The sequence below is a fragment of the Rhinolophus sinicus genome, linkage group LG12, assembly GCF_036562045.2.
Source record: "Rhinolophus sinicus isolate RSC01 linkage group LG12, ASM3656204v1, whole genome shotgun sequence".
Classification (NCBI taxonomy): Eukaryota; Metazoa; Chordata; class Mammalia; order Chiroptera; family Rhinolophidae; genus Rhinolophus; species Rhinolophus sinicus.
Genome location: NC_133761.1, coordinates 32,904,322 through 32,931,182, shown reverse-complemented (window position 1 = coordinate 32,931,182; position 26,861 = coordinate 32,904,322). Strand labels below are relative to the sequence as shown.

General features: G+C 45.3%; 1 protein-coding gene across 5 annotated transcripts in view; it reads left to right on the top strand.

The window, feature by feature from the left end:
* MATN2 (matrilin 2) overlaps positions 1 to 26,861 on the top strand; it is a 145,399-nt gene that overhangs the window by 107,189 nt on the left and 11,349 nt on the right. For all 5 annotated transcript variants that reach the window (XM_074317011.1, XM_074317012.1, XM_019714989.2 and 2 more), the window contains 6 exons: positions 1,933 to 2,055; positions 8,096 to 8,218; positions 11,268 to 11,390; positions 11,619 to 11,741; positions 23,071 to 23,193; positions 25,406 to 25,528. In XM_074317011.1, coding sequence (XP_074173112.1) covers positions 1,933 to 2,055; positions 8,096 to 8,218; positions 11,268 to 11,390; positions 11,619 to 11,741; positions 23,071 to 23,193; positions 25,406 to 25,528 — 738 coding nt within the window. The remainder of the gene's footprint in view (positions 1 to 1,932; positions 2,056 to 8,095; positions 8,219 to 11,267; positions 11,391 to 11,618; positions 11,742 to 23,070; positions 23,194 to 25,405; positions 25,529 to 26,861) is intronic.

Below are 26,861 nucleotides of genomic sequence, written 5' to 3'. Positions count from 1 at the left end.
CACATTAGACAGCATAGTTCTAGATGAAAGGAGGATAAGTATATATGAAAAGTAAATATGATCTCTGACACCCTGTACTGGAGGATGAAAAATGCTATGAAGAACATCATTGGATTAACTGACAAGACTAGAATATGGTAGGTTAAATAAAACAATTGTATCAGTGTAAATTTATGAAGTTTATAACTACACTGTGGTTATTTAAGAGAATATCCTTCTTAAGAAGCACACTTTATGGAAGGAAAAAGGAGCATGATGGATGTAACTTAACTTCAAATAGGTCAGAGACAGGAGCAAATGATAAAGCAAATGGGTGAAATGGGTAGAGAGTATATAGGTGTCACCTGTATCTACATACTTGTACTATTAATATTATGTTTCCAACTTTTTGAAAGTTTGAAATAGTTTCCAAATAAAAAGTTTATTTTAATACCTTTATGCCTCATTATGATATTGTAGTTACATTTTTTAAAAGAGTTCCAGTCTTTTAAGGATAGATTATAAAATATTTATGGACAAAATTATAACTGGGTTTGCTTCAAAGTAATATAGAATCTTTAAAAAAAAATTTTTTATTGGGGAATGTTGGGGAACAGTGTATTTTTCCAGGATCCATTAGCTCCATGTCAAGTTGTTGCTTTCAATCAATCTAGTTGTAAGGGGCACAGGTCAGCTCCAAGTCAAGTCTTTGTTTTCAATCTAGTTGTGGAGGGCGCAGCTCACTGGTCCATGTGGGAATCAAACCGGCAACTTTGGTGTTATGAGCATTGCACTCTAACCACTGAGTCAACCGGCCACCTTGTAATATAGAATCTTAATGTGGAGGATGGGAGTATAGATGAAACCAGGTCAGCCATAGATTGATTCTTTTGAAGCTGAGTGATATATACATGGATTTATTATTCAATTCTGTCCATTTTTGTATGTTTAAAATTTCTATGACTTTAAATTAGGAAGAATTGACATTTTCTCAATGTTTTTCCTTTCAAGAATATTCTGTACCTTTCTCTTATTTTGTTTGCTTTTGTAGAGGCTTGGAAAACTCATTTATACCACATTCTTCATTATAAAAATGATATATGTAGTTCACATGTTCCTTAAAAACAATGAAAATCCTCATCAAATCAAAAAGACTTCTTTTAAGACTCTGTCAGTGGCCAGTTCAAGCAATTTCAAACAATGTGGCCAAATTCCACTATAGCAAAATACTTTGTTCAGATCTGTCAATAGAACAGTTCTTTTCCACATCTATAAAAGTACTTCTACAAGTAAAATCCCATTATAAAATAATTCCATGTAAACTTTTTTTCTGAATATTTTGATTTAAATTTATGTGCATCTGGAGATCACATTCTCTGATTGTGAAACCTTGAGATGAACGATCCTGTTTATGTGCAGCTGTTAAGGAGGGAGGTGGTTTGCATTCAGAATATCTGTGCCTTTCACTCCTAGAATGTGGATGGAGCCTTCTTTTCCCTAGTATGTGATTTTGTATGCTATTGATTGGCTCCGTGTTTGAGGAGGTTAAGTGCTTTGGAGTTGGACTTTGGGAAGACGTCATTGTATTAACTGCATCAATTCCATGAAACAATGAAACATTCACCAAACTCTCTTTCCCCCAGTCTGTAATATAGCAAAACAGCACCCAGTCACACTCTTTCATTTTAGGCTCTTACATGAACCCAAACAAGGAGAGCGTCTTCATAGATTTGTTTGTTGTATAAACATTTTGTAACATGTCAAAGTTCTCTTCCTGGGGGGCCATATCCCTAAACATGGAAATAGCTTCACTGAGAGATCCCTTCATGGCATGAGTGTTTGAGGTCACGGGAATTTATCTGTTTAGGAAAAGTTAAGACTGAAAATCCCTTGGTTCCCTATGCTAGATTTATTGTTTTGTTTGTCATTTATATGGTATTTCTTTCTTTCCAGAAATAGACTACTGTGCCTCACCTGACCATGGATGCCAGCATGAATGTATTAACACAGACGACTCCTATGCCTGCCGTTGCCTAAAAGGCTTTACCCTGAATCCGGATAAGAAAACCTGCAGAAGTAAGTGGGCCTGGGTGTTGGACAAGGGCTTGCTCCACTAAATGCCTGGCTGGTTTTCCTTTTCTTCACAAATCTCAAGCAAGGTATACTTGTACACAGCATTTATGTTTACTAATATTCTGCCCTTTACCTTTGTCTCACCTGATACTGTGATGGAGATGATTTTTAGAGGTTGAATGGACTGGGTCTGCACATTGGATTCATTTAGCAAAGTCAAGGCCCAAGCTGAAGCTCCCACGTATCTGAAATGGGGGTGCATGCTCCCTCCTCCTTACCCCCACAAGGTATATTTGGAATTTAAGAAAAGAAAGTCTGGGCCCAGAGATGGGAGGTAAAAGGAGCTGGTTTCTTCCAGTCCTGCAAGATGAAACACATGATAGCTGCTACCAGGGGGAAATTGTAGCTCTATCTTCTTTGATATGAAGGGAAAAAAGAATAAGTCTCTGGGGCAGCTTCACACCATTCAAGGGGTACATGGTGTCAACAGGGTGATACTAAGGATGTGACTCAAATGCTTGTCATCTGGCATATCAAGGGACCTATCTGGGGATCTACAGCATGGACCCCAAATGGGATTTCTTTAAACCAGACTGTCCCTGAGAGTGGAAAAGTACACAAGGACAGATTCTTATATTTTTCTCATTCTTGAATCCGCAGCACCTCAAAGTTTTGGCACATGTAGGTATGACAGAGTATTGAATGAATGAATGAGTAAATGGATCTCTCAGATTTATCATTCTGGATGAATTGCAACTATTATCTGAATTACTCAGTCTTGTTGGAAAGATGGCCTCTTTAAAGCATTCAAGTTGTGAATTTTTTCATAAAGGATTCCCATAGTCAGTCCATACTTGGGCACCCTGAGTTGTTTGCGTTCTCCTGACAGTGTGGTGGTGCACAGAGCTCTCAGGAGCTTCCATTTAGGTATGTATAGTCTCATGTGCTCCATCACCCACCTCTTCCTGGTGATAGGTACAACAGTCCTGCATTACAGGACTGAGTTTTCAAAGTTTTGACCATATATCTTTTTGAAAAGGACTGTGGGCTGTATAACTAAATGCCGATGGGCCACATTCTGCTTACAGCACATATTGACTTACATGCTCACTCTAATAAGGATTAGAACTTGTACACTAGCAGATGGTTGCAGAGCCCATATTTTGAAACTGAGCCTCTCTTATAAAAGATAATTCCGACTGCCTTGCCTGGATACAAACCCTGGAAACATTCAAGTATTAAGTGGGAATTTTAACTGAGAACATTCAGAATGTGAAAACAATTAGATGGAATATTTTCCATTAGACCACACATGCAAACAATATGTTGGAAGGCCAACTCTTCTGACTTGGCCATTCCTCTCTGTGCTATTCACACCTTTTAGAGATGAGGGTGTCTATGGCTAACTATACCCAGAGAAAATCACTCACAGGTGGGCTCGTATTTGTGGACCAAAACCATTATGTGAGAGATAATTAGATCTGGTTCAAATCAGACAGTCACTATGGATGCAAGCTTCATTGTGTGTTCCTAATGGAAGGAAGAGGAAACAAGTTAGGCATGTGGCCATCAGCAGAGAGAATCTGCTTGAAGCTCTGCATCTTGTACCAATCATCTAAGATTCCCTCTACCTCCCTCACTCCCTCCACATCCTGCCTGGAGAGGCACTAGGAATTAGAGAAGGGTCCAAGGCAGTGCACACATCACTATCAAAGGAGGCCAAGAACAGAAGGGGGAGTGGAAAGGAAGTGACCATTTGGTAGTAGTTTCACCCCCACAAGTTGGCCCACAGATGGGCTGGTTTGCAGGCCCAGTCCAGAGTCGCTAATACTCATTCATATATATTCAGCAATTATACCTACACTTCTTCTTCAGCCAGTTGCCCTACTTCTTCATCCAAGAAAAATGGAATTTGTTTCTAAAACCCAATGTCCTCATCAGCCCTTCTCCCAACATCCTGCTTCATTGTTACATTTTCCATTGTCTTTGTTGCAGACCCAGCCCTTCCCCCGAGGTCAGCCTCTTAGAGCTATCCCTGCCTTAATGTTTGCATTCAGTTGATTTTGCAGACAGCTGTTAACAGAAAGGAGTGCTCCCTGTGTCTCTGGAGCATTACATGGAAGAGGGAAGCAAAGAAATTGGGTTTAAAACCTGGAATTTGTTATTAGGAGTCTGAGGATTTCAAGAGCATAACGAATCTCAAGCTCAGGGTGTAGCCATTTATATTTAATAGGTGGTTAGTGAATGCGGGCTATTTTCAGATCTAAAAAGAAACCTATTTTTCAAAGGAATTTGATGTCATCCAATTAAACTGGAAAAAAAAAGTTCAAGCAGAATCCTGAAGAAAAGATTCTCGCCAGGATTTGTTCTTCCTCATCCGGGCACAATTTCTTTTTCTGAAAAGTGCTGCTATTGATTTAAGGAATAAATTATTAAAGTGGTGGTGCAAAGCGCAGACACCAGGACTGGCCTGGCTGTGTAGGGTGGCGCCGGGTGGAATCGGATGTGAGTGTGACCCGTGTGCTGGGCGCCAGGATTGCTTGTGCTGGCATCAGGGCTGGTGCTCCCTGTAGCTGAAGGTGTCACATTCTGAAGACCTGGGGTGGGGTCCAGAGGTGGGACTGAGCTGGGAAACATGAGGGCTGGTCTTGGCAGTGTCACTCTTACTGACTGTGTGACCTTGGACAGACTGCTTTACTTTGCAGCACCCAAATTTCTGAAACCAAAGGAACACGACTTCCTGCTTTAACATTGTGTAGCCTGTCCAATTTTTCTGAAATTATCTGTGTGGGGGGACAGAGTCCCAGAGAGCAGTTTCCAGGCTCTTGGCCTCACGTGGAAAGGTGCTGGCTCAGGTAGTAGATGACCATCAGCTGTGACTGGTTGGCCATCAGCTGTAACCAGTTAGCCATTAGCCACTGGTATAATTGCCGTGACTGTGTTGGTTGGTTGGCTGGTTGGCAGGCAGAAAAGCAGATGGCAGATTGCAAATCGTGTGGATCCTACTTCGTACGTCTCGCCCAGCCACCAGAGAGACAGGTACAGGAAGACGCCTTGTTGGGGTACTGGTGGATGTTTCCTTTTGTGTCTCGACCAGCCACCAGCAAGAATATAGTGGTATGACTCCACTATCTATGGCTCCTTGGTGTTCCTTTTTGGCCTCACCATGTCCTGCGTTCTTATGTGGGGAGAAGGACCAGAGACCCCGCATACACCCCGCATGACACTGTGTCACTCAGTTGGCACTGTAATGTATTCTCTGGGGACATTGATCTCTCATGTTTTTATGCCTTACTTCTGAACGAGGTCTTCAACTCATAAGCATTGTTTTAGTTTGTTATCTGACAGTTCTGCCATCTGACCTCGCAGGGCTTTACTGGACACTCTGGGCTTTACCGGATAAGCTACCCAAGCCTGGCCCACATGTAGCACTTCACAGTTAGTGAGGAGACTGCCAGTATTCTGCTTCTCCTCGTGTAGGAGGGATGAGTTATGGAGAGAATGCCAAGGGTTCAGTAACACTCGTGGTGACATCTCTTCTCTTAGGCCAGCCCCTGCATGTCATGGGAGTTCTCTCCATGTGCTCAGTCTGCAGCCTCTTTTCATACTCTGTGACGTGGAAAATTCCATCCACCAGTCACCTGGGAGGGCAGATCATGGGCCCTTTAAAGGATGGGTCTGGTGTTCCTCGGATGTGAGTTCCATTCACAGCTCCGTTTAAACTAGCTGTGGGACCTTAAGTAAGTTGTTAACCTTTCTAAACCTGTTTCCTCATCTTTAAAATATGGACAATAATAGCACATACTTTTAGAGTCAAATGAAATTCTTAAGCACGTAGCAGGTGCTTATAAAATGGTAGCAACTATAATTATCATCAGTAACTTTATTATTGGACTGCTTCTAATGATGCAGTCATTAGACAAAACTGACATGGTCCCTGCTTATGGAGCTCACAGTCTGTGAAAGAAGCAGATATTTAGGCAACACACACATAGACACACACACGCACACAAGCTATGAGACCATTGTGATGAATACCATGAAAGAGAGAGGCCCATAAAAAGAACTGACTTCATCACAGTAGTCTCACCAAGGTGTCACTGAAGAAATGGTGTTTCGCTGACTGTGAAGGAAGGTAGAGCTTAAAGAGGGCAGTAAGGAGCCACTGAGGCAAGAGGGTGATATATGTTCTGTCTTCAAGTGATTTGTGTGCGTAAGTCTCCTCAAATCCTTTTTGGGCAGAGATATGATAAAAATAAAATGTGTACTTTCTCAGTTTATTGCTTTATGGCTTCAGATCATTTCCCCTGTATCACTTAGCATGCTTTTCGGTCACGCAAAACAGAAAATTCAACTAATGGTATCTTGAGCCACTTAGGGACATTTACTTTTTACCTAACAGATCCAGAGGTGGTTGATCCCAGGGTTGGCTCAGTGACTCAGTGAGGTTATCAAGAACCCAGACTCTTTCTGTCCCTTTGCTCTGCTAAAGCATGTTGACTGACTTTTCATCCTCACACTTGTCACCTCGTGCGTATGAGACAGCTGTTATAGCTCCAGGTATCATAACCTCACACTACTAGATTCAAAGACAAAAATGAAAGAGTAGAAAAAGGCATTTCTCTTCATACATCTCTGTCTTTTCAAGAAGGAAAATCTTTCCTAAGGGCCCCATGGTTGCCAGGCTGCCTTAGACCAGCCATGATTCATGCCTTAACAGTCAGGATTCTAGTTCCAAGAAGACAGTGTAATGGTTGTTGGCAAGGCAGCCAACAGTATCTGCCACATTTCCAGAAAAAGGAATAACTCAGTTAAAGCAATCCAGTCACTGAGGTTGGTGTGATCTTTTCCCCCAACATCAGTCTCATAAAGGCCCTCCCCAAGCTCATCTGATTTCCTTTTACAGTTCTCCATCTCTCCCATAACCTGCTCTGGGTGGGGTCTTGTGGTTTTAGCATTTTATACCAGGAAATGCAACTGCTAGTTGGCTGCCAAACAACTAAAATGCTAAGCAGCTTGGATGGGGGTGAATATTACCATAGGACAAAACTGCAACAACCTGGGGCAGAATCAGAGATGTGTCTTCTCCAGATGCTTGACATGGATGCTGTCATGGTCTCACTCAGAGTGGGGTTAAGCATTTGGATGCTTCTTAATGTTACTGCCATTTCCTACCTTTTCTAAGTAGCTGGATATCTTGCAAGATCAGATTCTGCTTTTGCTGTCCGATGTCACTGTCAGCTGCCAGTGCACACGGCAGCTCCCTACATGCATTGGGCCATAGTGATCGGGTTAACTGGAAGGAGAAATGATTGGATTTTTCTCAGCTTTTCCATCTTTCATGGAAGGGGCTGGGCTGGGGACTGTGGCCCTCAACCCATTTCTCAGCTCTTTGGCCATCAAAGGGGAAAAAGACCCATTCTGAAGAATCCAGAGGTACACGTCAGTTACCAGGTTCTCTCTCTTTTTTTTTCCCCTTCTTCCGTCTCCTCCCCCACACACACACTCCAGTTCAAGCCGCTCTTTCTCAGTCTAGCTGTGTAGGACACAGCTCCCTGGCCCATGCTGGTATTATGAGACTTGTGCTCCTCCCGGCTGCGGCAGTCAGTCGCTGGTCGTAGGTCAGCTGCTTGCAGCTCTTGCCAGCTGCCGGCCACTCACGCTGGCTGCCGGCCACTCACACCAGCCACTCATGGCGGCACACAGCAGCCCATAGCAGCCGGCAACAGCTCACACCAACCTTCAGCTGCTCATGGCAGCCAGCTCCAGAGAGCCATTATTCACAATCTTAGCTGTAGAGAGCGTAGCTCACTGGCTCATGTGGGAATCGAACCAGCGACCTACGCGTTAGGAGCACAGCGCTCCAACCACCTGAGCCAGCGGGCTATCCCCAGGTTCTCTTTCAAATGAGCTGGAGAAAAGGAGCTGTTTTTCTATGTCCTACAGATGAATCTTATTTACTGAATATTTATCATGAGGGGCTGACCTCACAGCTTGGGATAAGCCCAGAGCCTGAAGTAGGGTCTTCCCTTTCTCCCGTCAGGAATCAACTACTGTGCGCTGAACAAGCCGGGCTGTGAGCACGAATGCGCCAACACGGAGGAGGGCTACTACTGCCGCTGTCGCCAGGGCTACACCCTGGACCCCAATGGCAAGACCTGCAGCCGTGAGTGTGACCAGGGGCTGGGATGCTGACTGGAGGGAAGGGGCCACACCACGTCCCCAGGCTCACTAGCTGCCAGCCACTTCTGAAGCTCCTGGGTTTCCTGTGGGCCTGAAGGTCCGACAGACTTAACCTTCCTTGCCTCAGCTTCATCATCCACAAAATGGAACCGTTAATGCTACCTTCCTCGTAGATTGGGTTGTGATGATTAAAAGAATCAATATGTATAAGACACTGAAAAAAGTGCTACTAAACATGTAGTAAGCACACAATAGTTAGTGTTATTATTTACTGTTGAGAGCACTGATTAAGTCAGACTGGCCTGAATCCAAGTCCAAGCTCTACCATACACTAGACATGTGGCCCAGTGTAGTTATTTAACTTCACCAGCTTTGATTTTCCCATCTGTTTGACAAAGTAAAGGTCATAATAGGACTGATCTCCTAGACTCGTTAAGAGGAATAATCAGAACCATTTCAATCTCATAGCACTGTGCCTGGCACAAGGAAAACATACAATTGCAGGTGACAGTTCATTATAATTAAGGAGCCTGGGAAAGTGACCAGTGCTGGCCCCAGGTTGGGACAAGAGGCTGAAAGGGACAGCTTGGAAAGAACTTGGGCTACCACAGAGCTGATCTGAGAGCAGAGCTGAGAAACATGGGACTTTTTGTGAAGACTTTTCTTAATTTTCTTGTGTAAGAGGCACAACAAAGTTCTATTTGGTGATGTAAACACATGGAAACTTGCAGGCTTTGCCAGCTGGACTCTTCCATCGTTTTTTATGAAGCACAGTCTGCACTGGTCCAGGCCAGCAGGGGTGGGGGCACCTGAGCACTGTGGTAAATGCCTGTGACCCTGGTATGCTGGGAGGGGCTTGGTGGCATAGTTGGCATAGAAGGAGCCCTGTGTGTGGCTTTTCACCCAGCAAGCCGCACATCTGCTCCAGCTTTGGGGACAGAGATATACTGTGAATGAAAACAGTGCAGCTGTTCAGCATTTGGACCTTAAACTGCCAGGAGGGGAAGTTTCAGAGATGAAGTATTAGGTACAGAGCAGTCCTTGGGAAAACTTGTGCCCCTTCAGTCTTTAGAGAAAACAAAGTGCTTTGATTAGGCTTTCTAAGGACTGATCTCAGAGGTCACAGAACTTTTGAACCAGAAAGTTGGCAGTGCTGTGCACTTGCCCCTGGCTGTCTCTGAGTCCTATGCGAAGTGAATGGGGAGCAGTAGGTCTTCCACTCGACAAGTAGATGCCCTGGTGAAGATAGATCTGGGTACATTCTACCTTCTTCCAGGAGTGTGGGGTCGGCTAGCTGACTGCCCTGGCAGGTATTCTGGGGCAGGCTGGGCATGAAATGGCAGAGCCCACAAGATCCCCAGGGGCCATGGCCTGCCTCCCCCTCCCAGCATGCCTCAGGGGACATAGAAGAGCTCAGAAGAGGGGCCAGAAGAGATTGGGCCATTCTTTCTCTCTGGTATATAATAAGAAGGACAACCTAGTCAGCTTCAAAAGTATAAACCAGGCCATTTCTTCTTAGGCGTCCCCAGAGAAAGCCATGGTATCCTATCCCCCTTGAGGGCCCCAGGCCATGGTGGCAGCAAGCCCTTATGGGGTGCTCACTCTGTGCAGGCATAGCTGTATTTTCTGGGCACTCACTTTCTCCGGACAAACAGCCCTATGAAGCATCTACATTCTTATCTCTATTTAATGATAGGGAAGCAGTGGCACCAAAAAAGATTAAGTAACTTCTAGAGTCATCACATGACTGGTAAATGGTGGAACCAGAATGTAAATACAGACCCTCTGGCTCCTGAGATCCTGCAAGTGTTTGCAATAGGCAGATCCACCAGTGGAATGTTCCAGCAGACATCAGTCCCAGGCCCTGTGGGAGTCAAAGAAGCCCATTTGATGGCCCTGCAAAAGGCTTCCAGTGTCTCTCCAGTCTCTGGGTTTGTGTTTTCTCCATCAGGGAAATCTGGGAGGCAGCCCACAGGGCTGTCTGTGGGAGCCATTCACCACAGCTGAGTGTTCACTGCCCCTCAGTGCTCTCTACCCAGCGGGGCCAGCTATGCAGCCCTGGGGTGCCAGGATCAGCCACACATGTAGGCCAAGTCTTTGGTTTTCTGAATCTGGGTGTCCTGGTTATGAGGAAAAAACCTTTTCCTTTGTCATTTTCAGATAGAAACGAAACTATACAATTAATTCTTACTCAGCACTACCTAATAATAATCCGCATTCATTAGGGGGTGAACTGTGCCAGCTATTGCTCTGAGGGCTTTACATATACCGTGTTTCCCAAAAATAAGACCTAGCTGGACCATCAGCTCTCATGCGTCTTTTGGAGCAAAAATTAATATAAGACCCGCTCTTATTTTACTGTAATATAAGACCGGGTCTTATATAATATAATATAATGTAAGACCAGGTCTTATATTAATTTTTGCTCCAAAAGACACATTAGAGCTGATGGTCTAGCTAGGTCTTATTTTCAGGAAAACATGGTATCAACTTCTCTACTTCTCACCAAATTCCTCTAAGAAAGCAACATCATCCCTGTTTCTCAAGTCTGAAAATGATGGCAGAGAGGCCAAGTAACTGCCTAGTGTACCCCATTGCTAGGATGTGGTTGAGATGGGATTTGAGCCCAAGTAGTTTGATACTGGAACTCATTTGTAATCACTACTCTGTCAGCTATGTGGCTTTGGACAAGCAGCTTTACCTTCCTGAGCCACGCTTTCCCTGCTGTGAGATGGGGCTTGCGCCTGCTCTCAGCATTGCCCTGAGGATTGCACATTGTGGTGTCAAGACAAGAGCACAGAGGGCTGCTGTCATTAACACCAACACCAGAGTCGTAGGTGCTTTACTTTGCAAAGAAATGGGAAGACAACACAACAAGGCTAATTTCCCAGAGAGGCCAGTTGCACAGGGTAGAATAAAGTGATACGGCTCCTCAGGGGCTCCCTCCGAGGAGGTTTGGTGTTTCAATGCCCCATGTTGGTGGGGCGCTGCTCCCTCCTGTTACTTCGTGTTTTCATGTGTGACACCCACAGGGGTGGACCACTGCGCAAAGCAGGACCATGGCTGTGAGCAGCTGTGTCTGAACACTGAGGAGTCCTTCGTCTGCCAGTGCTCAGAAGGTTTCCTCATCAACGAGGACCTCAAGACCTGCTCCCGTGAGTCCCCCTCCACACTTCTCTGATAGAGGAGAGGTTTGCCACTGGGTTGAAAATGTGAGGACTGCAGAGGACGGCAGGTCAAGGTCCCTACTTTCCTTTGCCCCTTTATCTACGGAGAAAATGGGGATGTCCTCTGGGGACTGCATGCCGGGGGGGTGGGGGGGTGAAGTGGGGTGGGAAAGCATGATGGTAGCTTGACTCCCATCTGGCCGTTGGGTTTTGCAGGGGCTGATTATTGCTTGCTGAGCGACCATGGTTGCGAATACTCCTGCGTCAACATGGACAGATCCTTCATCTGTCAGTGTCCGGAGGGACACGTGCTCCGCAGTGATGGGAAGACCTGTGCCAGTGAGTGTTCTGAGGTCTGGCGACAAGCGGGATTTCGCACAGGCAATCTGTGGTGGGGTGCACTGCCAGACAGGTAGTGTCCGTTCATCTGTTCCCGGGGTTTTGCTGGCCAGAGTCATTGTGCGGAAAGGCCTCTCTCTCAATGACATGAGCCCTGTGTTGCTCGTCCGCCCCCTGCCTTCCTTTTCCAGCTCCCTGAGATGGCTGTTCCTATTTTCAGTCTGCCTCGCGGTCATTTTGAAGCTGGACAGAACCCTATTTCTTAGTTCTCATTTCTCTACCCCCTCAATCTGGCTGCAAGTGGCAGCCAGCCGGGTCCACAAGAAAACTACCGTCTCGGTCCTGCAGCCCCATGGAATCCCCATCCTGCAGTGAAGAAACTGCAGCTCAGATTAAGTAAAGAGCCTAAGGTTACCAGCTATTACATGGTGGCTTCAAACTCTGGTCTGTGTGACTCCAGAGTCAGTTCTGGGAAAAGGGGAGGCCCCTGGGAAACCTTCCCACCCCCTCTCCTGATAATCTGGCAGCAGATGGTGAGGTTGGCAGTGATGTGTCCTGGGTACATTTTTCCTTGCAGCTGGTCCCAACTTCGGTCTCCATTAAGTTAAAAAGGAAGGAAGGAAGGAAATAAGGAAGGAACAAAGGAAGGGAAGGAAAAACAAGAAAAAGACCCCAGACTTTTCTCTTTCCTTCATTCAAGAATGTGGGTCTCTGCCGTGCAATCTCGCTTCCAAGTGGACAAAGATAAAAACTTAAAAAATAGTCATTTTGAGAAAAGGGATCAGAAATGGAGGAAAAGGACTACAATTTACCCTCCCCATCCTGCTGGTCTTTCTGATCATAGGGTCAAGTTCCCTGACCACAGTTGTGGCCACAACCTAATTTGTCCACCTTTTTATATGATCTATTCACATGGGCAGGTAAACCCACTGTGGAGTTGGGTGTGCCTCTCTAATTGTGCAGCCTGAGAGAAATGTTTCCCTAGTTTGAGACAGATTTTTGAGTCTTTGCAAATGGGTTATCCATTTTGTAGTTGGCTTGTGGCTGCCTGCCCAGCTGCATCCGGGACTGCTGCTCCAGCCAGCATGGGGAAGGTGTGGCACTGGGGGTGCAGAAGGAGGGTGGGTGTGTCAAATTGCATCAACATCTGACAGCATGCCAAAGCCATATGCACAGTTTTTTATTGTTTTGTTTTAATTCTCCATCATCTTCGATTATTCATGCCCTTCCTTTATCCTCCCCCTTACTACAATCACCAAGATCTGACTATAAGATAGTTGCAGGCCTTCTAAGAAATTCTCACAGCCCTTCTAAACAAATGCTGCCCCTTTTCCTCACAATCACTTGCACCCTCTCCCTCCCTACCCATCACCCACGTCCACATCTGGGTTATGCCACTGACACTTTTAAATGTTGCCCATTTTCTCATTTAAAGTATGTTTGTAACTAGTGGTACAGTGACATCATCCATATGAGTAAATGTTCAACAATGCAATTAGCAGTGAATTTTCATATGTGTATGTTTATATGTGGTTTTGACTATATGAAAACGTGTGAGATGATCCAATGGGTTAGAATTATCCTCAGGGAATGGTGGTACCTAAGAGATGCATTTTCCCCACCAGCTGATACCTATGTGTTGAGCTATTCCCCTAATTGAAGACTTCCTGTCTGCCCTAGGATGATTCAGTCTGGCTGCCCTGTAATAATTGGCTGTGTTTTTAGTGTGTCCATAGTTAACCGGGGTTGGGATGCATGTTCCCCAGCTCTATTCCAGATGATGAAGAGCCTGATGACAGGACTGCACCGGTTTGGAAAAGGGCTGTGGATGGGGGCGCCCACTGAGGGTCAGCCAGGCCTGGTTCAGTGGATAAGCAAGGGTGTCTTTGGCCCTTAGAAAGCAGCCTCCACGTAGAGCCTTGCTAGCAGGTGGCCTGAAGACTCCTTCACTCAACTTCCGGAAGACTCTCTGAAGCATGGAGAGCAGGCCCAGGTTCCTAGGGCCCTGGAACTAAGTGAGCACTGTTATCTTCATACCCCTGCAGGCTCCTTGGACTCTCTGGCCTCTGGAGTGAGGCCTGTCCTCCGTTTCTCCTGCCCGCTGGCCCCAACCTTTGATTCTCCCTAGGAATCGTTCTTGTCTTAGGGGTTTGATGCACAGATTGGGGTGAGGGAATGGGGTAGTCTCTCTACGAGCTGCATCTAAGAGGCCTCTTCCCTGTCTAGCCCCTGCAAATTTCCCAGAGATATACCTTTCACAAAGGCATCCCAGCATCAGGAGAGACTCCACAGGCTAGATGTGGAGCACACAGCCCACTGGCCTGCCAGCTCCTGGAAGTTGGAGACTGGGTCTTATTTAGAATCTGAGTTCCCAGACTGGCCCATGGGAGGTGCACAAAAAAATTCAATGAGTGAGAGAATGGTCAGAGACCACATGTCTTTTTATCCTGTGGTACTTGGCACAGGGTCTACTCCCTACTCAGTAACTGTCAGTGGCTTTGCACTGTCTCCCAAAATAAATTTCCAGCCACACTCCTCGATTTGGCAATGTCAGAAAACCCCTTCCTCCATCTTGTGAATTCCACCCTAAGTCTTCCCTGATCCCTGTGGTTCTTCAGGAGGGTGAGGCCCCCTGTTCTCTGAGCAGATGCTACACCCCTAGACCATCCTGTCCCCACTTAGGACAACTCCCCTATCCCACCCCTGCTAGTGGAAACCCAGCCTGTGGCTGATGTCACCCCCTTATGAGGAACTTCCTGCCACCCCCGACCCTCTGCAGAGCCCCTTTTCTCTACCCCCTACAGGCTGGGTCTGGACCTCTCTGCCACAGGCTCTCCGGCCCAGACCTCACCCTTGGCTCTCTGTGCACAATCTAAGAAACAATGTGGCAGAGTAGAAAGAATACTGAGCTAGGCGCCCCAAGACCAGCTTTAAATCTTGTTGTTTCTACCCTGGCCCAGGGAATTGACCTGTGGATCTGATTGGTCAGCTGTAAACAGGGAGTGATCATTTCTGCCTCTGTCAGAGTCGCCATGTGGAACAGAGAGTGACGTTCATTGAAGTGCTTTGGGAACCTGTAAATAGCCATAGCCCCTAAGATACTCTTGTTAAGGTTTTACCTCCCACTGTTAGACTGCCCCCCACTGAGGAGAGAGCTGAAATAGCCCCTGTCTTGCTGCTGGAGACCCACCTCCCAGGGTCAGGCCTGCTTTCATTGGAGGGGCCCCAGAGATGGGCCATGCTGGGAGGGTCAGACTCAGGAGCCCAAGAATGCCCTAGGGAGACCCCCTTCCTCTGACAGGTGAAGGGCATAGTCAGGGGTCTGAGCTACGGAAATAGAGTATTAGGAATCCCAGTCAGGGCGGCCTCCAACCACCTGCAGTCTGTGAAGGCCTGTGGGGGGCCTGATGTCCCCCAGCTTGACTTCAAAGGACAGAAGAAGCCCTGAGCAAGGCAAAGGGATTGTTGTAATACACTTGGGCTGCTGTAACAAAATACCGTGGACTGGGTGGATTAAACAACAGAAATTTATTTTCTCACAGTTCAAGAGGCTGCAAGTCCAAGATCAAGGAGCTAGCAGGGTCAGGTTCAGTGAGAACCTTCTTCTTGGCTTGCAGATGGCTGCTTTCTCACTGTGTCCTCACATGGCAGGGAGAGTAAGGTCTCTGATGTCTCTTCTTATAAGGGCACAATCCCTCTTGGGGTCCCCATCCTCATAACCTCATCTAAGCCTAATTATCTCCCAAATGCTCCACCTCCAAATACCATCACATTGGGAGGTAGGGCTTCAACATATGGCTTTGGGGGGACACAGTTCAGTGTCCGTAGTAGGGGAGAAGGTCACTTCTGTATTCACATTATATGTTTGATGGAACAGAAGGAAGCTTAGAAGTCTTCCCTTTCTTTCATGGGAAACAGGCATAGGGAGGAAACTGGCACCCCCAAGTTGGCCTTGGGGGTCAGTGACAAAGTCAGGACTAGAACCCAGGTGCCCGGATTCAGGATCTCTTGCCCAGAGTGAGTAAGATGCCCCCTAAAAGTATGCCTCATTTCAGCTGCTTCTTGGTTTGTCTGAGCAAAAGCCTCCACAGAGTCAGCAAATGATCGGCTGCTCCAACTTTAACTATAAGAAAAGCCAGAAAACAGTGTCATTCTATCTCCTGGCCTTGGTTACCCTGTAGGCAGACGGCTACTGTGTTTTCTTTCTGGGCTTGAGGTTGGTTTTAATAACCTCCTACGTGTAACCTCAGACACAGAATTGCTGTTTGTCATTGCCGCAGAGGTGTGAGCCCGCGGAACACATGACCCCATGACTGCCGCACCGCAGACATACATGACTTCCCAGATGTGGAATCCAGATGTGAGCAGCACAGTCTGTGTCAGCGTCCAGGGCTGTCAGAGGGGCCCTAAAACCCTGCACTATGTCCCGAAACTTCTGATCATCCTGATCACAAATTGCAGTCCCCACTGGTGAGGAGGCTGAATCCTCCTTAGTGTGAAAGGGAGAGGATCCTTCTTTCAGAGGGAAAATTCTTTCTTCCTGCAGCCTGAGATGTCTCATGAGTCCTGTCATCCATTTCATTTCAGTGTTGGTTCCCGGTTGAGTCTGTCCTCACTCTCGTCTCTGGATTTGAGTGAAGGTGCTTCCTTAAGCTCTTGATCCATTTATTCTCATTCTCCACAAGCATTTACCCTGTACCTGAAGTACAGGGTACTTCAGGGCATGTCATGCTGGCATTGAGCTCCTCTGGGGGTGATGCTGGTTCAGTTTCTGCCCTGACAGAGTTTAAAGTACTCAGAGAAGAAAGATATTAAAGACGTATCATCCATTCCATGTGATGAGAATTGTGATGTGGATAGAAGAGATGCCACAGGAGCATGTGACAGGGAGACTGTCACCTCGCCTAGAGAAAGTCCCCTGAGAAAGATGTCTGATCTAACCCCTGGAGATCGATGGAGTGAGCTAGCAAGAGATGGAGGGTGTTATGGACTGAATGTTTGTGTCCTCCCAAAATTCATATGTTGAAATCCTAATCCTCTAAAAGTGATGGTATAGGAGGTGAGGCCTTTGGGAGGTGATTAGGTCATGAGTACGAAGCCCTTGTGAATGGGGTTAGTGCCCCACAGAGCTCCCTGGTCTTTCCCCCCATGTGAGGATACAACAAGAAGTCTGTGACCTTGAGGGGTGCTCTCACCCAGCCCTGCTGGCACCCTGATCTGGGACTTCCAGCCTCCAGAACTGTGAGCCATACATTTCAGCTGTTAGAAACCACCCAGTGTGTGGTATTTTGTTACAGCACCTGATGGACTAAGACTGAGGGAGGAGCTCTTTCAAAGAGCAGGAAACAGCACGTGGAAGCCCAGGCCCAGAGGTGGTGCTGAATATTGAGTTTTGAGTGCGAAAGGGAGACTAGTGAGAGATGAGCCTGGAGGGGCAGGCAGGACAGATGACCTACAGCCTTTAGAGTTGCATTAAACTATTTGGAGACCTGGGTTCCCTTGAGAAAACTATTTTAATTTGTCTTCTGAGAATGTAGCAGCCTGTCTGAGCAGATCCTGCTGAACTAGGAAGACCACTGGCTGTGCAACCAGACCAGGGAACTCGGAGGTGATAGATTTGTGATCTAATCACACCTCTGCCCTAGCAGAGCTGACACAGTTCATCTCTGCAGATTAAAGAACCTTGGGAAAGTCACTTCCGCTCTCCAGCCATCAATTTCCTCAAACCTAAAATGAAAATGTTGGATCAGTTCATTTCCAAGGTCCCTTCTAGCCCAAAAGTAAGGATGGTGCCTGGCACAGTGGAAGTGCTCCATAAACACTGGCTGACTGAATGAACTCCTGCTGGGGTGCCCACCATTCCCTCAGGCTAAGGCACCCCATGATGGTGAGTCAGGGATGTTGGCTCTCTTTGCCTGTTAGGGATCCACTGGAGTACTTTCCTAGAGGGGAGTACCTTTGGCTCTGGGGAAAGCTGACTCCAAGTTGGTTTCCAGACTTGGTGAGTATAAAGCATCTAGAGCCTGTGGTCAGGAAGTTCACTACAGTACAACTTTGGCATTCTCCAATTTACCACAGGTGGTTCATTAATTTATGAGTGACCCAGAACGTCTCTGACATGCAGAAACTGGACATTTTTTGCTGAGCAGATGTGAACTGTGCACTCTGCAAGGCAGGTGTGTAGAAGAGAGTGAGAAACCCCTCTGACCGCCAGATCCACACCCCACTGGTTCTCATTTAAAACATCTGCACAAAAACCCCAGGAAGTGAGTCTAGTTACTCTTGATTTTCTGAGTGGAAAACTGAGGAAATGTTTTCTTTTACTGAATGGGTATTTACCGGGGACTATTGTGTGCCAGGCATTAAGTTAGGTGCTGGGAGGTACAGGACAGAAGGGTAGATCTAGCCCACGGCCTCTTGGAGATCAGAGCCCGTGTGAGCACACTCCACTGAGGAGGTGAACACAGACCCAGACCAACCACATACTAAATATTCAGTGACACTTGTGATAGTACCAAAGGGGCAGGTGCCTGATTCTTTGAGGCCCTGTGCCAGGTGGTGAGGGAAGACATATGGCAGTGGTGAAGGAGGGAGTCTTCCAGGCAGAGGAATGACTGTGCAGAGCCCTGTGATGGGAGGCTCCTGGCTTGGTACTCAAGTACTGAGGTACCGAAAGAAAGTACTCAGAGCTGGAGGACAGCGGCCCAGATGAGGCTTCAGGGCGGGTCCTGAAAACCTTGCCAAGGATACTGTGTCTTATCCCAAGTCTCTCAGGAAGCATTAAAGGATCTCAGGCAGAGGAAGGAGTGATGTGAGCATAGTCAGGTTTTGGGACGAGGACTCAGGTTGAGGCAGGGGATGGACTGAATGGGGTGAAAGTGAGTATGTGGAAACCAGTAGTAGATGATGCAACAGCCCTAGAGAAAGATGATGGCATTTGGTTCACGATGGTGGAGGACACTTGGGAAGGCCCCTGAACATAAGGCTGGAACCGCCACCAGCATCTCACCCTGGTGGTTTTTTGGAATCATCTGTGGGGCTTTTAAAACATCCAAAAGACCTAGATCCCCTGACACAGAGACTATCTTACATTAATTAATGTAATGTTTTTGGAGGACAATTTGGACATATGTATCAGGTTTAAATGTTCATACCCTTTAGCTAGGCATTTCCACTTTAGGATGTTTATGTTTCAGATAAGCCCTCACATTCTATGCCCAACTATGTGCACAAGAGTATCTATTGCAATAATGCTTGTAATAGCAAAAGACTAGGAACCACCTAAATGCCCATCCAGTAAGAGACTGGTTAAATGACTAATGGTGCAGCCTTTCAAAATAATTATGTAGGATGTCAAAGGTGACAGACAGGTATACTTTTAACTATGAATTCTTTGTTTTGCATTAAGGATTTTTGTTTAAATTTTATTTTCAGAATAGGTAAGAGGTTCACATAGTTCAAAAATCAAAACAATGCAAAAAAAAAATACATTAAGTTTTGCTCCCACTCTTGCCGAGCCATCCCATTCCCTACCTCCACCTGCTATCAATAACTGGTGGTAGCCACCTTCCAAGATGGCCTCTGGTGACCCCCATCTCCTGATATTCACACACTTGTGTAGTCATCTCCTTCACTGTTGGTCCGTGTGACCAATAGCATATGGAAGTACTGATGAATATCACTGCTCAAATTAAGTTATAGAAGATACTGTGGCTGCTGTTCTTGGGTGCTCTCTCACTTCTTGGACCACTCGCTCTGGGGGAAGCGATGTGGGAAAGGCCCACATGATGAGGAACTGAGCCTCTGGCCAATAGCCGTTGAGGAAGTGAGAGGCCTGCCAGTAAATACTAGGACATGAGTGAGCTTGGAAGCAGATGTTCCAGCTCCAAATGAGCCTTGAGATTGCTGTAGCCCCAGAAGACAGCTTGACTAGAGTAGCCTCATGAGGGACTGTGAACCACAACCACCCAGTTAAGCCATTCCTGGACTCCAGACCCTCAGAAATGGTGTGAGATAATATTTGTTGTTTTAAGCTGCTAAATTTGGGGTAACTTGTTACATAGCAACAGATAGCTAACATACCGTTTTTATTAGTCTATTATTTGTCCTTCATGTTTATATGAATAAAAGCAAATACAATATTTTTATTTCCTCCCTGTCCTTAAACACACACAAAAATGGTGCACCATATATTCCATTCTATGCCTTTTTTATTTGATTCAATAATATTTATTGGAGATTTCTTCCTATCATTACAGAGAGCACTTCCTCATTCTTTTTACAGCTGTCTAATGTCTCAGTGTGTGGAACATTTACATAGCTGGTCCCCTGTTGCTGGACTTTTGGGTTGTTTCCCACTTTTCATTATTACAAATGATGCTGCAATGAATGAATAATTTGAAAGTATAGCCCTTCGTATGGTGCAAGGGTACCTGTAGGAGAGAATTCCAGAAGTGAAGTTGCTGGGTTAAAAGTACAGTTTGTAACTTTGGTAGATCTTGCCAGATACCCCTCTATAGGGGAAGTCTGCTCTTTAATATGTTTGAATTTTGAATCAGGTGCCTATTTTGACTTTTAAAAAAGGCTATGCAGGTTATTCTGATGCTCATCCAAGGTGGAGAACTCACCACTGCCCTACTCTTGATCAGATGCTCCAAGGGAGTGAGGAAGGGAAAGATAAAACACCCAGACTCTCCACATGCTTTTAAAGCATGCACACAACAAGATTTGCAAACAGCTACTATAGGAAAGCCCACGAGAACTCAGAAAGTGGGCTGGGAGCTCCAGGATAACCTGCAGCTAAGGGTGAAGACATGCCCCTGTGGATAGTGGCTTTGGGCTCAGCAGGCTCCTGATACAGGAAAGCAGTGTCCTTCAGCCAGGTCAGGCTCAGACCACCATGGCTCGGGAAAGCCTGGGTATAAGTGGCCCTTCAGGGTCTGGTCTGTGCAGGAAGACTCACCCTCACTCTTCAAGATGAAAGCCTGAGCTGAAGCTGAGAGGACAGGATGGGACATGGGGGAAGCTCTAGAAAGAAAAAGCATGCTCAAGAAGTTCTGTCTGGATTATGGCTTGACAAGGCTGGCCTGAAAGAGTTATAGCTATTTTATTACCTTGGAAAATAGAGTAGTCTTAGTATAAATTCATGGTGGGGGGGAAAATGCTCACCTCCACAGCTAGCCAGCTGTCTGTATTGTGGATCACTCAATCGTATTTCCACTCAACACTACGTGAGGAAATGTTCTGGGTCAATAACGACTGCAGACTGTGCCCAGAGAAGTAAGTCCTATACAGAGTATCAGGAGCGTCCAACTTTTGTTTGACTCTCTTTTGCAGTTATAATTTCAATTAACATAACACTTTTCCATTGTTCAAGAATTTTGGCAGTGCTTCTGCTCAAAGGAAGACAGGCAAAATTCCCTTCATGTTTGAATACAGCAATGCAGTGCAGTTGAGGAAAACATGGGATTAACTGTCAGAAGATTACATTTTTAGTCTGATGCTATCACTTCTTAGCAAGTGGTCTTGGCAAGCCATTCCCCTCCCAAACCTTTGTTTCCCTGGCTGGTAAATGAGAATAACAATGGGTGCCCTAACTAACCCACAGGGTGGTTCTCAGAGCTCCCTTCCAAAATGAAATACTGTAAAAATGCCTTAGAAAAAAGTATGTGGTCTCTGCCTGAGTATAAATGTGCTTATGCACTTCAGAGCCTTCACTTAATAACGTCAAGGCATCCATCGTAGAACTTCTACTCCATGGAAATACTTGAGTTGACTCTCAGAAGTGCGTCATAGCCATGTGAAGATGGATTTTTCATATCAACCCATCAACAAATCTTGTAGGCCTGCCTTCAAAATGTGGCCACAATCTGACCACTTCTCCCAGCCTGGTCTGGGCCACCAGGATTACTGCAGTAGGTTTCTTCTAGCTCTCTGTGCTACATCCTTACCAGATCAGGTCATGCCACGCCACTGCTCAAAACCCACCAATGACCCTTTCTCACTCAGATGCACCACTGCCTCTGAATCCTGTCTGGTCTGTCCCTGATCATTTCCTGCCAGGATCCAGTTGCTTAATCAACTGGTCTCTCTGCCTTTCCTGAAAAATGCCAAGCACGCTCCTACTTCTGCAGTTTGCAAATTCTTTCTTAGGGGTGCTATTCTTTCCCAAATACCACACACTCACACTTCTCTTTCTTCAGGGCTCTGTCCAGTGTTAACTTATCTGACTGCAGCATGAAAAATGACAAGCACTCCCATGCCCAACCCAGCAGGCACGCTCTATCCTCTTTAGCCTGCTTTTTCCCCATCTGACATATATATTTTTGTCTGTCTATTGATTATCTTCCCTGTCTCTTCCCTCCCACCCCTGCCACCAACTGTAAGCTTCACAAAGGCAGAAACTCTGTTTTATTCATTGTTGTATTCCCAGAGTCCAGAAGAGTGCCTGACTCATGGAGTAGGGACCCAGGAAACATTGTTGACTGAATGAACAGATGAATGAATGGATGACCTAAGTGTGACACACACATTCATACCTAAGTAGATACGTAGATAAGTTGATATTACATTAATAACCAATGAAGTTGAACTTATTTTCTAATGTTTATAGGCCATTTGTATCTCTCCTTTTGTAAATTGTCTTTTCATGCCTTTTGTTCATTTTTCCTGTGGAGATAATGATATTGTTTTATTTATGTGCTTTTATATAGTAAGAATTTTTTTTAAAAGATTTTATTGGGGAAGGGGAACAGGACTTTATTGGGGAACAGTGTGTACTTCCAGGACTTTTTTCCAAGTCAGGTTGTTGTCGTTTCAGTCTTAGTTGGGGAGGGCGCAACTCAGCTCCAGGTCCAGTTGTTGTTACTAGTTGCAGGGGGCGCAGCCTACCATCCCTTGCAGGAGTCGAACCGGCAACCTTGTGCTTGAGAGGACACGCTCCAACCAACTGAGCCATTTAGGAGCTCAGCGGCAGCTCATTTCAAGGTGCCATGTTCAATCTTAGTTGCAGCGGGCGCTGCCCACCATCCCTTGCAGGACTTGAGGAATTGAACTGACAACCTTGTGGTTGAGAGCCCACTGGCCCATGTGGGAATCAGACTGGCAGCCTTCAGAGTTAGGAGCATGGAGCTCTAACTGCCTGAGCCACCGGGCCAGCCCTATATTAAGAATTTTTGCTCATAGACATGCTTTCTATTTTGAAATGTGCACTATGGGATTAGATACTCTTTTAATTTAAGGTGTCTGAAATGTCTTTTAAGATTGAATAAGTCACCAATGTCTGAATCATTTCCTTCATCTGTTTCTCTAATTCCACTTGGGTTCTCAGAATTGGACTCTTGTGCCTTGGGGGACCATGGCTGTGAACACTCGTGTGTAAGCAGGGAAGACTCTTTTGTGTGCCAGTGCTTTGAAGGGTATATACTCCGAGAAGATGGGAAAACCTGCAGAAGTAAGTTTTTATTGGAGTTGGCTCACATTACTGTGTCTGGCCTCTGCATGAAATCCACCATCTTGATCTCTGTATAAATCAGTTACTCTCAAAAGCCAATGCCACAAGATCACCAAATGTAATGTGGGATCCTGGATGGGATCTTGGATCAGAAAAATGGCATTAGGTGAAATGTAAGGAAGTGTAAATAAAATATGGACTTTACTTGATATTAGTTGATATATCAGTATTGGTCCATTAATAATATCATATATTACACTAATGGAAAAATGTTATAGGGGAAACTTGGTATGGGGGTTTATGGGAACACTCTGTACTATCTTATCAATTTTCTATAAATTTAAAATTGTCCTATACAATAAAGTCCATTAAAAAGAAAACAGCAAATGCACAAATGAAAAAAGTCACTGCTAGAGCTACAACTGAAGTTATTCTTTTATGTCCTATGGCAAGAAACAGCAGTTTAGAAGTATGCTCTGGTGGAAGGATGTATTGTCTGTAATCCAATATTCTATCAACTTCTGTCTCTGCCATTTATTAGTTGGGCAAGTTGCTTAAGTTCTCTGAGCCTCTGTTTCTTTATTTCTAATATTGTTGTTGTTTCTGGTAGCGCAAATTCCTTACAGAGAGAACCTTATGATGAGGCGATTCTTATGTCTCAGAAAACAAAGCCTCTTAGATGGGGCCAAGACACATCTTGGTAAGATGTGATCAAAAAATACGGTGAATGTTTAAATTTAAAAAATTTTTATTACAGTAAAAGACACATTCCGTTAGTCTCCCTCAAAATTCTTCCCCTCCCCTCGCTTTGAACACACTTATCCCATCGTTCTTGCCACTCTCTGAAGCAGTTCTGGAAGTCCTCTTTCATGAGTCTTTAGTTGCACTGCCATGGCTGCCTTGGTGTCCTGAATCGATTCAAAACGTTTACCTTTCATGGTTGTTTTGACTTTGGGGAAGAGCCAGAAGTTGCATGGTGCCAGATCTGGTGAATAGGTGGATGAAGACACACCGTAATTTTTTTGACAGAAATTGCCGTATACCAGACAAAAGTGATGTGTGACACGGAGCCTTTCCATTGTGATCAACAAATACAGTGAATGCTGCTGCCAAGTGCCATCCAGTGGAAAGACAGAGATCTTCAATACCCGAAGTGGCACATCAAACCTTAGACACAGTGTGTGACAAGTTTCAACTTGTTTGGTGCAGTCAGTCAGGTGTGAACTACGGTTGAGAGAAGCTGTGTTTTAAAGTGTGGCATAAATCATCCTCCATCATGACAGCACTCCATGTCACACATTGCTTCTTTGGTATACAGCAGTTTCTGTCAAATAAAAACGTTACAGTGTGTCCTCATTCACCTTCTTCACTGGATCTGGCACCATATGACTATGGCTTTTCCCCAAAGTCAAAATGATTCAGGACATCGAGGCAGCCACAACAGCGCAACTAAAGATACTCACAAAAGAGGACTTCTAGAACTGCTTCAGAAAGTGGCAAGAACAACGGGATAAGTGTGTTCGAAATGAGGGGAGTACTTTGAGTGGATTAATGGCAATATGTCTTTTACTGTAATAAAGATTTTTATTTAAACATTCACCATATTGTTTGATCATACCTCATATAATCAAAGGGGAAGGTGTAACCCAGAGTAAATGATTTACATCCCAATCAGTCATCTTTTTCTCAAGCTTCTCAAAGTACTTTACAAAGGGCAACTCATGTTGACATATTTGAAGAAAAGATGGCTAGCTGGAATTATTACTCTCATTTTTCAGACAGGAAACTTAAGGCTCCATGGGGTTAAGCGATTCTCCGAAGTCACAAAATATGTCAGGAACAAAGCCACAATTAGATTTCAGTGCTGCTAATCTAAATTGAAGTTTAATCTAAGTAATCATACCAAAAGTGCAAAAGTGTTTCCTTTCTGAAAACAGAAACTACATCTGCAGAAAGCTGGTGATGGATTGCATTTATATGAGACAGTGAAGTAGGTGCTGGTGAATGAGGATGGTGATGATAGTGAGGCAGTTTGAAGAGTTAGCCCGAATTAGGGCCATTGAACTTCACCCTCAATTTCACCTTCTTCTCCATGGATCACTGAGCTCAAGGGTCTCGGAGTCTGGGGGCTGAGTTGGATGGAAACTCTGAGGTGAAGCCTGGAGAAATTTTATGTAGGTGAAATTATTCTAACTTGCTCTGCTGTCCTCAGGGAAAGATGTCTGCCAAGCAGTAGACCATGGCTGTGAACACACTTGTGTGAACAGTGGTGAGTCATACATCTGCAAGTGCTTGGAAGGGTTCCGGCTTGCTGAGGATGGGAAACACTGCAGAAGTAAGTGGCTTCTTAGGTAGAGATAAACTTGTCCATCTGTGGAACTTGGGCAGTTTTATAACTTCATTCAATCTTTAAAATCTTCCTTTACAATGAATGTCATAATTACAAGTTCCTTCCTTGGGTGCTTTGAAGTGGTTTCTAGTGATCAATACAGTAGACCCCCTAGTTCTTAGGAATTTCTCAATCAACGTCCTGAGTTGTCAGGCTCTTTGCTTCATTTTTTTTCTCAGCTGTTGGCCCTCTCCACAAGATTTGTGTGGGTGCCCAGAGCCTAGCACAGTGCCTGGCTAGTCATGGGACTATATATGATAATGGGGGGGTTGTCAAGTCTATATATCTGCAGGGTAGGCAGGCAGGATGGAGACCCAGGAAAGAGCTGATGTTGCAGCTCTAATCCAAAGGCAGTCTGCTAGAAAAATTCTTCCTTGGGAAAATTCAGTCTTTTTTTCCCTTAATGCCCTCTACTGATTGGATGAGGCCCACCCATTATGGAAGATAATCTGCTTCACTGAATGCCTACTGATTTAAATGTTAATCTCACCTTAAAACACACCTTTGTTGCAACATCTAGACTGCAGTTTGACCTAACAACTGGGCACTTACCACATAAAATTAACCATCATAGCACCCAAAAGAAGAAAGACAGGGACACACTCAGTGAGGAGGGTGTGGGCATTAGAAGAGCACAGGGCAGGATTTTTCTTCACTGTGAGATTCTGAGCTGTTAATCCCTATATTTGGGTGTTCAACACTGTGTACTTGTTTTTGTAACACTGTTCCAGTGGGCAAAATGGGCCTTTTTTAGTCAAGACAAAATAAATTCATTTGCTTTTGAGGTTGATTTTTAGGAATTTCCTCACAGACTCCTTTGAGATAACTGGGTTCACTTCATGTGTCAACAAAGCTGGATTGTGGAACTCACTGCTCTCATTTTTCCACCGGGAAGCAGGGGTCCTACTTTTAGCGAGAAGTTCTGTTGGAACAGCTGACTCCTAGGATGCCTGTGGGACCCTGGCCTAACTCTGCAGGACTTCCTGCATGATCCTGTGTTTTGACTTCACACTGTAGTGTCCCTTCTGTGGAGACCATGTCTATAGTTCTGCCCATTATGTCTGCCTGAGCTGTTTGTTTATGCTTTTATTTCTATAAATGTAAGATACACACACACACCATTTATTCACTCAACACATTTGTTGCTTAATAGGTACAACTTTTACCTCTGGAATTTGATTGCTAAATAAAATCCCTTCATTTTCCCACTTCCTAGAGAGATCTATAGTACATTGATTCCAATTATGTCAGAAGCTTCCCCTTTTAGGGAGCTAATGAC